The sequence below is a fragment of the Betta splendens genome, chromosome 2 (assembly GCF_900634795.4).
Source record: "Betta splendens chromosome 2, fBetSpl5.4, whole genome shotgun sequence".
Classification (NCBI taxonomy): Eukaryota; Metazoa; Chordata; class Actinopteri; order Anabantiformes; family Osphronemidae; genus Betta; species Betta splendens.
The window spans coordinates 5,957,331-5,967,945 of record NC_040882.2 but is presented as its reverse complement, the minus strand read 5'-3'; the positions used below and the strand labels follow the sequence as shown (position 1 = coordinate 5,967,945).

The following is a 10,615-nucleotide window of genomic DNA, read 5'->3' as shown; positions in this document are numbered from 1 at the left end:
TTACCATCCTATGGGACAAATTGTGACTGATCACAGCTCCTGTTGAGCAGTCAGTTCCATTAAACCAATAGACTTGAACTAAATTAAACAGACTAATTGGTCAGAATTGTCAAATTTACTTTTATTGTAGGTATTTTCTGTAATTCATCAGACCTGCAGGAGGGTCAAAACCATGAAGTTAAGAGTATATGAACGTTAGCACGCAGTTGACAAATACTCTACAATTCCTCCAAGTTGCTAAACCATGTGGCTGTTACCAACTAAAGTTCTAGGTTACTGACTTTTGAGAGCCCCTTACTCTAAATCTGCTTTCTTTACAAAAAAGGTGCCACATTGGAACATTGCATCTTCAGATTTATTTTATTTCATTTCCTGTGAACAGCTGTCTGGAAGGCTATGGCGGAAAGCTGCATAAGTCACTGATAACTTCCCAGACAATGATGTAAATTTCCTAACTATTGTTTTCTAGAGTTAGCCACTTGAACATGCCGTTACTGCTGAAACATGACCTCTGAAGCTGTGGCAGGCAGAGGCAGTCACCCCCGCTAACACGGGGAATGCAGAACGAGTAATAAAATAAAGATAACAAAAAATAATAATTCACAGGAGACAGGCAGTGATTGCCTAGTGTGCATTTTCACCCCATTAATTGCGCAGTCCATTAGAATGTCCTGTCCCCACATTCCACCCACTGTGGCTCCTTTGAGCCAGACTGTGATGAGTTTTCATCAGCCGATGTGCCGAAGTCCCTCAGGCCCAGGCGAGACAAGTCAAACGTCAGGGAAGGTTGGAAACAAAACGTCCAGATAGACTTAACCGTGATAGGACCAGGATGACTGATAGACAAACGTCCCCACTGGCTTGGACACAGGGTCAAAGTCTGATGTGGATGGCCAAAGTTCTCTCAAATGTCCAATATGCTCCCCAGTCAACTAAATGTAGGTTGAGTTATACAATAGTAGGGTGGGGGTGGTGAAGCCAGCATCCATACACACTATAGATTAGAGCAGGAGGAAGAAGAGTGTATTTAGAAGATCCAGGAGCTCAACTTTTCCTCATGGGCTTTTTGAAGAGCAGGGGAGGTTGAGTGGGGTTCGGGCTCAGGCAGTATTCAGTAGGTCCTGAATGGCTTTCTGCTGCGTCTCATTCAGCGTTGATACACACTGTGTCCATAATCCTGCTGACACCTGGAGGACAACAAAGAAGGCTGTAGTGAACACTGCACTAGAACACCAAGAATTCTCACTTCCTCCTCTACGTATGACTATGAACTAATATACCTGTACTTGATGTATGACATTTGCGAGACGTTTGCTACAAGCGTCTTCACTCTTCACGGATTCATTTGCAACTCCATCTGCGATGATGAGGAAGATCTTAGGAAGGTTGGAGTTGTCTGGCCCAAGGACAATAGGGTTGTTGCTATAAAGAGAGGACAATTGTCAGTTTACACTTCAATGAATACCTATCAACCTAAAAACTGCTCTCTTACCTTTCAATGAGGTCACACAGGAAGTCAAACGTATGGACAGCCTCCTCCTTATCCTCGTTGAGTGGCAGCCAGCTGAGCCAATGGGGGAGGATCTCATTGACATTAGCGCACTCTGGCCTAAACCTCATGACCTTTCCAACAGCAGAAATACAGTTTTCGGTAGCATTTACGTTCTCCTTGGAGCGCGAGTCTGATGCCTGGATGACTCTGACCATCAGGGGAATGGCCTCTGAACCAAGGGAAAGATAAACAAGTCAAATTGCTGTCAGCTGAAAGCATTACGCCCCCATCACCATAAAGGACCCAGACCGTACCTGTACAGAACGGGCGATAGTTCTCTCCTCCGTACTGAGCCATGACACCGATGCCGTAGGCGGCAGCCTGACGAACCTCAGGACTCGAGTCACACAGTGACTGCAGCATGGGTCGCAGGAAATACTCTGCATATTTGAAAGAAGAGGGGCTACAGTGCTCCACGACGTCGTCAAAGATGCACAGACCCCACTGTCTGTCTGCCCACGGCCTGTTGGGACACTGGGAGAGATGCAAAACTGTTACTGTTGAGTTCCCATTATGTGATATGCATTATATTTATTTTATAGTTTTCATTTGTAGTTTTAAACGTGTTGTTGCTATTTGGGGATGGAAATTCTCACTATTAGCTGGACGATGAGCTGCAGCAGCTGCTCAAACCAAGGCAGCACCTTCTCTTTGTAACTACTGAACACCGAGTGCAGGATGTCTGACACCTTGGTGAGGATGTACACATCATTCTCATCCTGGTTGAGAAAAGAAAAAGATAGAGACAGAGGGAATGATTGCGCAGTCCTACGTTAATGAAGCCAGAAATGTAGCTTTCAGGTGACTGTCAAAGATATTTACCTCATCTTGTAATGTTTCCTCAACCTGTTCATCATAGTCTTCATCCTGTCTCTTGGCTGGAAGTGACAAGTTTGTTTGATGATTGTGTGTAAACATTGTCGTTACAAAACTAGTTCAGCTTTTTGCACAGATTGAGGGTATGCTACAAACTCAAATAGGCTCACCCTGTCTGAGCTCCTGGTTCTTAAAATGCTCCTCCAATTTTCCTTTCAGAATGCCACCCAGCTCCTCAAAATGCTCGTTGTTCAGACAGCCATCTCCCATCAACTCTATACACTAAACAAACATAAGTCAGGTTAAAGTGGGACTTTGTTCTCCTAAACAAAAACAACCCCACTGTTGTTACCTTAGCAAATGCGTGCATGATTTCTGACAGGACATCAGAGTCTGGTTCCGTTCCAATAGCCTTTATGAGCGCGTCGCACATGAAGTGCCACATCTGTGTGAGATACTCCGGTCCACGGACTCTGGCACATTCTAGCAGCAAGGGCATCGACTCAGCTGCTGCCACCCGCACACGTGAAAAGGTTAAGGAAACTAACCAGACTAGAATTACAAAATAGACATTTAGTCTAAATGAAACAGACGATTAGTCTAAATGTCAAGTCTATAACAAAAGGATATCATCATGAAAGTAGAACTTGAGCAGTGGAACCATCAGCTTCACCACCTGCTCCGTGTACTCCACAAAACCCTCCTTCAGCTCTTTGGCATAACACACCTGGGGAAAACAACAAGTTATCAACAGGGCTGAAGCTGTCAGTGACCGCAGGGTCAACTGGACCCAGGGGGTTTGGCTGACATTTGTACATCGCGTTCCTTTCTACTCACCAGCATCTGGCAGGCTGTGGCCTTCTCCTCCAGACCGGCCGTCTTTATGCCAAAACTCTGCTGGTCTCCCAGGTTTACAAACTCCCAGCCATCATCCTCTGATATATTCTCCATATCCTGGGCTACAAGACAAACCAGGGTTTCACTTTGTTTCTAAAAATCAAACAGATGTAGAAAGGCAATGATGAGAAATGACTGTCAACTTACTGTCAAGTAGGGCCACCTCAGGCTTAATAGAGGCAGTCTTCATCAGAGGGCCCATTACCACAGGCAGATACTGTTGAAATTCTTTCCCCAAGATCTTACACATTCTGGCCCAGGCTGAGATCATGTATGAAATCTAGAACCAAACAAGCCAATAGGTTTGTTATGCAGCAACAAAAATAAAAATTCAGAATGTTCAGCGTTTATCCAAGTTTTCCTACCTGAGGATCATCATCTTCTAGGTCATTAAAGTCTGTCTGGGTTTTCAGGAGAAGCTGCATGACGGCAGAGGCATCTGGCATGAACTAGCACCAGAAGAGAGAGATGTGAGGACACCTGAAGACAATGAGGGGAATCTCCAACACCTCAGTAGATTAGTTGGGTTGCACCGAGTGAACTTACTTTCTCCTTGCCAACAGCCAGGCCAATTAGGCTGATGCACTCTATGGTCTTTCCACGGAGCAGCCGAAGCTCCTTCTGCACTGCGTTTTCTACAATGTGCTTCAGTGACGGCATGAACAGGTCATAATATGGCACAAACTTCTCCTCAGCTGTGTCTGCGACAGAGGCAATGGATGTCACCACTTGCTCCAAGACCAGTTTGGTTCCCTTCTGGATCAGCTGTAAAGAGAGACATGAATTTATTATATTAGGAGGGAAATTCTGCAAATCTCCTGCTTTCTCTAAATTAAGGTGAATCTTTCTACCTCTTGCAGCTTGGACGCCATAATGACATGGAGATGCTGCACCAAGCTGTCAAGATAAGGAATGAGCAGTGATTTGGGGCAGTCCTCTGTAAAGTTGATGAGGGCAGCAGCAGCATGCGCCTGCACCCGAGGATTGCTCTGGTCCTCCATGGTCTGGAGCAGCGCTGAAATTACCTGGGAGAAAAATCGGACACATTACATTAGCACCAGTAACTGGCAAGGTGTTTCTGATGCCACCTTTGAACCCCACTGATGACACTTTGTATAACATGCTAAAAACAGTCCATTTTCAGGAAAGATCCATTATAAAATAAAAATCACTTTACCTTATCATTGAACTTCTTTTGGAAAGTTGGGGCAAAGTCTGTGGCCATCTGTCCGATAGCATTGCAGGCAGCATAACGTACCCTCGGGTGCTGAGGAAGGAAAAGGCAGCCATGCTCAAAACCACCACATAACATACCACCTGCTGTGTGAACACATACACTAACAACCAAATTCTTTAAAATGTGGGAGGAAAAAAATCTAAAAAGAGCTGTTAATCCCCTAGTGCACTTTACGAGAAACCTAGCCGAATACATGTTTAGACCAATATATAAAACATAGTAAAGGTTTGAATAAGTTTTGCCTACAGCGTCTGAACAGAAGAGGAGGACAAAGCTGACGATCTCTTGGAGGATTGCCTCCATCTGCTGGTGGCAGCCCTCACCAATGGCAGACAGCGCCATCAGTCCTGCATGGCGGTACTTCCAGTCAGCTAGAGAGGAAGAACATTCATAAAGGTCAGTAAACAACTCTAATTAAATATAATTATTTATATACACACACCACAAGATGTGAGCCATGTACAGATTTAAGTTTCAGTATGTTGACATACGGTTCTGCAGCATCTGCATGATGTGTTGTTTGATCATGGGGAGGATTATTTTTCCTCCCAAACCACATGCGATTCGGTCCAAAGCGCTCTCCCCGGCCACTGCATTGCTGATAGGGGGCAAAAACCAAAAGCCAATGAGACCAATGCATTACATGAACATACAACTGATGTTTCAGTGTGAAGAAATGGGCAACACATTTTTTCCTTGTTAGTCAGGTTGTCACACAGCTCTGATCATCAACACGCATTGAATGAGAGGTCTGATACTGTGATTTTGGACCTTACCTATCAAAGTCATCATCTTCTAGCTCATCAGCCATGGACCACTCCTCATCATCTTCAAGGTCAACCATCATTGCCAGCATCTGGGGTACTGAAAACAAAAAGAATGGAACCATAAATAATATTAGGTATATTGAACATATTGGGTGACCAGGAGAAATGTTCAGTCTTCACTGATTGGCCAACAAATCCTTACCACTCTGAGCCACAATAGCTGTGTGCTTCCTCAGCATGGCTGCTGCAGTCTCAGATAGTGTGACAATGACTTCCAAAGCCAACTGCCTCTGCATGTTAGTCAGGTTGGTATCGGCACACAGCTGAAAAGACATGGCAACCCATTCCATAAACAATGCAATAATGCTATGTTCTTGGGAGCATTGTCATGTGCCTACACAGTGGCTCACCTTCAGACAGAGCTGCAGAGTGGCCTCCAGGTTGGGTCTCAGGTATTTGGGTGCTGTGTCTGCAATTTCCACCAACGACTTGAGCACAGAGTCGTCTCCCTGGTAGCAGGACTCGTTTACAGACTGATCAGAACACAAGTTGAGGTTAGCTGTAACATTCAGTAGTGGTATACTAGCAATTCTGGATTTAGATGGCTTTCACAATCTAAGCGTTGAATGTTTTCTAGGAGTCACCACAGTTGTAGTGAAACAGCTGAGGAGGAATGAAAACTACAGGGAGAGGAGCTGCTGTTTAAGCTGCAAAGGGTGAGCATGTTTCTTACCTGCAGGATTCCTGGCAGCAGGTCAGCAAAGTGCTTCAGTAGTGCCGAGTTGCTTTCGTTCGACAGCACAAAAGAAGCAGCTGCCCGAGCTGCCAAGGTACGAATCTGAAGGATAATTTTAAAGAAATTGAGGATACAGCCACAAAAATAAAGCCACTGAACCTGTTAGACAGAATCCTAAATACTCACGTGTGGGTTTGCCTGGTCCTGCATGCACTGAACGAGCATGCGCTTAATAACTTCCATGTAATGCTGCTGCTGGTTTCCAAAGATACCGGGAAAGTTCCTAGAGCAAAGCCCAGACAGTGTATTTTTAAATACTTTAGAAGATTTATTGTTTGCATACCAACTCCTCAACCCAGATGCAATACAGCATCATACAGCCCTGTAGATCATAATCCATTGCCATGTTTTTACTGTCTAGTCTTATGGCTCTCTGTGACTGAGGTGACAACACCATCAGTTTATCTTTGCTCTACTTTAAGGATGCTGTACAAAGTCCCCAAAATAGAACTCAGCAGAGCAGCCTCCATGGTCCTGGAACCATATTCAGACCTCTACAACTTTCTGTTCTCATTTCCTAGTAATGAATTTAAGCCACCTAAACCAGGAATATATTAAATTAAACTGCACTGCATATAAACCAGTAATATTTATGATACTTAATTTTTGGATGTATTCATTGACCGTTCTGACCAGGTCTCTCCCAAAATATTTAATTTAGGAGTTAAGATTTAACAACAACAACAACAGAAACTAGCTCACCAGAATATGTGCAAAGCAGCTTCTCGCAAGCCAACGTTGTCAGAGTTGACAGAGTCGAACAGAAACTTTAGTATCTCTGGCCACTGGTTATTCCCATCGTCATCTAGATTCAACCAAACAATCAGATTTATGTAAAGAGCAAAAAGGTGCAGAAACATACACTGCATGAGGTTGTATTTATATGTTAAAAAAAGACGATTATTTTACCGATAAGGTTGCGAGTGAGCTCGGCAGCAATGTCGCAGACTTTCTTGCGGATGTTTGGCGATGTTTCCTGTTGAATGCTGGTCAGCAGTTCTGTCTTGATGGCCGTCTGCATCTCCAGGGTCAGGCCTGGGTAGATCTCCTCAAAGGAAGATGACAGCAGTCTTCGCAGCAGCACTGCTGCCATTTGTTTGACCTGAGTGGATGAAATGCTGGTGTTCACGTCTTATGCTCAGCACAGGTGACTTGAAGATCACGCCACAATGCGAAAATAAATAAATAAAATTGAAAGGATCACAGTATTGCAGAGTCACTCTCTCTGGGCCAAGCACCTCTTTGCTTGCTCTCGTTACAAAACTATAAATATCAGCCTTGAGGTAAAGACACGAAGAGGAAACATGAAGGACTAAGCAGCTGGTGGAGTCAGAGTAAACATTACTGCTCAAATGCCAAAACTATGAGTCACTACAAGCGTTCGTGTCAGGCTGTGGTGACAGCTCACATGTGATGACCGGACTATTCTCTTGAAATGTCATCTAAGCTGCTGCTTTTTAATGCAGACACATTGTTTAGCAGTGAGAGGCTTCTTGTTAAAGGCATAAGGTTACATAACTTTACAACACTTTAACTGAATTCATTCACAATTAGAAGTCGTTGTGACAACACTAGAACAAGCCATTTACAATATAGTTATTTGTAGATACAGGACACCTTGTCTTACATGAGATATTCTCAAAAAAAAAAAAAAAAAAAAAGTGTCCCACAACCTTTTCCCCTCCCATTTTCAGGCTACATTAAAACAGTACTAACCTCCTCTGCAGCAGATGCATCTCTAATAGCCTGCAGCAGGAACGTGATCTTGTTCTGGCCTGGGATAGTGTCATAGGTCTCCTGCAAAAAAAAAAAATAATAATAATAATAATAATAATTAAAGAAAACAGACAAGGGGAAGGAAAAGATGTTTAATTTGCCTTTACACACACAGGCCCAATCCGAGTTCTGTCTCCTAGTTCATTAGAAGAGCATCATGTTGACATTAGTGCACTTACAAAAAGGTATTTTGCACATATTTACAAGTCCGATGTTCAGAGTGTTTAATTTTTTAACAGCTGTTGCAGAGTAAAGAATGTGGGCGTGGCCAACTGAGTATAGCTGGATATTTCTATTTGCATCATAAGCAGGTTGTGAGGCAAGTAATGCTCATCCAATGGTAAGCAAGTTTAAGTGGCATGAGCAGAGGATGCACGCTTAAAGGTCGATGTAATGCTTTTTCACATGTAAATGTACAAACAACTCTCAGCGTTGAGGTTTGCTTTTAAACATCACATGCTGTCATTCGGAATGACATGTTGATCACTTTCTTCACTTTCTAGAGATGTGACTACAAACTGAACAACCTGCTTGTTCAAGTGCCACAACCCTATTTTACAAAAAATGTTCAGTGTCACAAATGTAACTAAACTACAGTTGGAGATTTCCAATATAAACAAATACTTTGAAGTGTTGTTAAACAAAAGAAATAAAGCAGACACCAACAGACAACGATGGCGCATTTTAATCACATCATCCCTTAATGAAAAACCATCTCAGCTCTTGCATCAGATTTATATTTTTCCCCCACTGAAGAGAAGATTCAATAGAAACAAGACTGGTTGTTTGAATGCACACCATATTCTGCTATTTGTTTTGGTTTCTGCTCATCTTTATCGGTTCATTAAAATCACAAGGAATGCAAACACACCGCTCCCAGCTGTGGCTGTATTCCTGGAGACTTCATGTGTGAAGTAAATGTGAACAAACCAGCTAGATATCAGGTTAAAAGACCCTGTTTGGATTTATGGCTGTGATTCCTGTGTGGATACAGGTGCATGACAATAAGAAGTACCTGAGGCAAAGGGTGGATATGCACCATAGTGTAAACATAATGTAAATAGCCTCAAATGGCAACTCTTGCATGAACCTGATTTTACACATTAATCTGTTTTGTTTATTCAACGACTCGTTCACAAACAGTAACAGACCACCACAGCCCTGTTTCACCAACTTCAACTTAAGGGACCTCATTTTAATCGCCTACATCAAGTATACCTTAACTTCATTACATACCATCCCTCACAAACTAGGAACATTGTCAGTTGATGCACTCACCGACTGCTGAAATTAGGGGAGCAGATTTCCTACAGACAGATCAATTCCTATTATGTGAGTAAGTCAGAAAGACATCCTATAAAGGATGGATTCCGATGAGCTTAGCATCGCGACCGTCAGTCTGCGTATAATAAAGGAAACGCTGACTACCAGCGGGGTGGGGGGTTGTGTGATAAGATTCAATCACCTCATCCAAAGTCGGGCACTGAAGAGAGTACAATGCCTCGACGTGAGGATAATAGTGGTGGGGAAAACTGAATAGGGTAAAGTCAGCCCAAACAAATCATCTGAGAGAAACTAATCCATCGAGAGGGGGTGACAAGAGTCTTTCTAGCGGCGTGGTTGAAACAGAGATAGTTTCCTTTACGAAGAATAAACCCAACAAGAGATAAAGCTGTGTGTTTGTAGGGGAATTAAAACTGACTTTCACATAACACAAGTGAGTGAAGGCCATTGCTTACTAACGCTAGGTACCGGCTAGCTAGCAGCTCGTCCCCTAGATGGGCTGTCCCCTTCACTTCAGCGACAATACTTCTATTAGCTCGTGCGGCTGTGTCCTAACATTAAGGTCCAGAAGCAATTAGGAAATGTTGGTATTTAAACATTTCAGTAATCCACCCTGGTGCTAGCTTGCTAACGCAGCAGCGCCTAGCTTCATGCTACTTCCTGCACGCCACACGCTACACCATCAGCTGGGGAAATATGGATAGGTTCCAAACAACGAGCTCATTTTTGGTTTGTTCAACCCGCCTGTGTTTGACACAGACACGCGCACAGACGTGACACGCGTGGGTCCGTATCTGCCTGGTTTACATTATGTCCACGTAACTACGCAACATGGTGGAGGTAGTTAGCTGTAGCCGACTAGTTATCGGTGTCGGCTTCACACTGCACGTGGGCTACGGATCTTGACGTGAGAGCTCGCCGCGCGCGGCCAGGCTGCTCGGCTAACGGGCGGCTAGCTTCCACGAACGTCGCCGCACTCGCTTTCGACCGCGGCCGAACTTGTCAACCGCGGGGAGCAACTACGGCTCCACGACTCACCTCTGACTGTTTCCTGACGGTGTTGTCAGGGCTCATCAGGTTACGCAGCAAGAGGTAGAACTGCTGTTGTTCCGCCATTGCAGTGGGATCCAAAAAGACCAGCCGGGTGGAGAAGCGGCGAAATGAGCCCGGCAAGACTCTGCCTCGGTCGCACAATGCTGCTGCGCTCCCATTGGCTCATTTTACCAACTCTATTGGCAGGTGATTGGACGACATAATGAAGCAAACGCGCGCCATTGGCCCAGAAGGATTCTTAACAATCGTTGGATGGAATCGACAGCGTAAAGTAAACGTGCGCTTCCTTTTGGCTGAGCGTAAACTACGAAAACGCGGGAAAAAGGCTGCATCGTTGCTGGGATAATAGAAATACCTAAACATAATCACGTTGTCAAATGCGACTTATAATTCCAAACAAGTATAATTGCGTAGGGTTTAAAATGTAAATCATTATA

General features: G+C 44.0%; 1 protein-coding gene across 1 annotated transcript; it reads right to left on the bottom strand.

Annotated features, from left to right (window-relative positions):
* Nucleotides 1-100: 100 nt before the first annotated feature.
* kpnb3 (karyopherin (importin) beta 3) lies at nucleotides 101-10,329 on the bottom strand. Its single transcript, XM_029142624.3, has 26 exons — nucleotides 10,164-10,329; nucleotides 7,782-7,862; nucleotides 6,975-7,167; nucleotides 6,768-6,870; nucleotides 6,192-6,288; nucleotides 6,003-6,107; nucleotides 5,680-5,802; nucleotides 5,472-5,592; nucleotides 5,279-5,366; nucleotides 4,994-5,100; nucleotides 4,749-4,873; nucleotides 4,443-4,532; nucleotides 4,117-4,290; nucleotides 3,812-4,030; nucleotides 3,631-3,714; nucleotides 3,413-3,545; nucleotides 3,206-3,327; nucleotides 2,999-3,095; nucleotides 2,721-2,893; nucleotides 2,539-2,650; nucleotides 2,375-2,430; nucleotides 2,149-2,271; nucleotides 1,807-2,026; nucleotides 1,493-1,721; nucleotides 1,281-1,422; nucleotides 101-1,187 (listed from the first exon to the last, which is right to left on the bottom strand). Exons 1-26 carry the CDS (start codon nucleotides 10,239-10,241, stop codon nucleotides 1,101-1,103), a joined length of 3,282 nt encoding a protein of 1,093 aa, XP_028998457.1. The 5' UTR covers nucleotides 10,242-10,329; the 3' UTR covers nucleotides 101-1,100.
* Nucleotides 10,330-10,615: the final 286 nt, after the last annotated feature.

Bases quoted from the DNA above. Each gene is read 5' to 3' on its own strand.
- kpnb3 (XM_029142624.3), bottom strand. From the start codon at position 10,241: ATGGCGGAACAACAGCAGTTCTACCTCTTGCTGCGTAACCTGATGAGC. The intron at 5,593-5,679 runs GTGAGCCACTGT...ATGTCTTTTCAG, and splicing joins CTCTGCAGCTCTGTCTGAAG to CTGTGTGCCGATACCAACCT. The intron at 2,894-2,998 runs ATATCCTTTTGT...TAACCTTTTCAC, and splicing joins CAAGTTCTACTTTCATGATG to GTGTGCGGGTGGCAGCAGCT.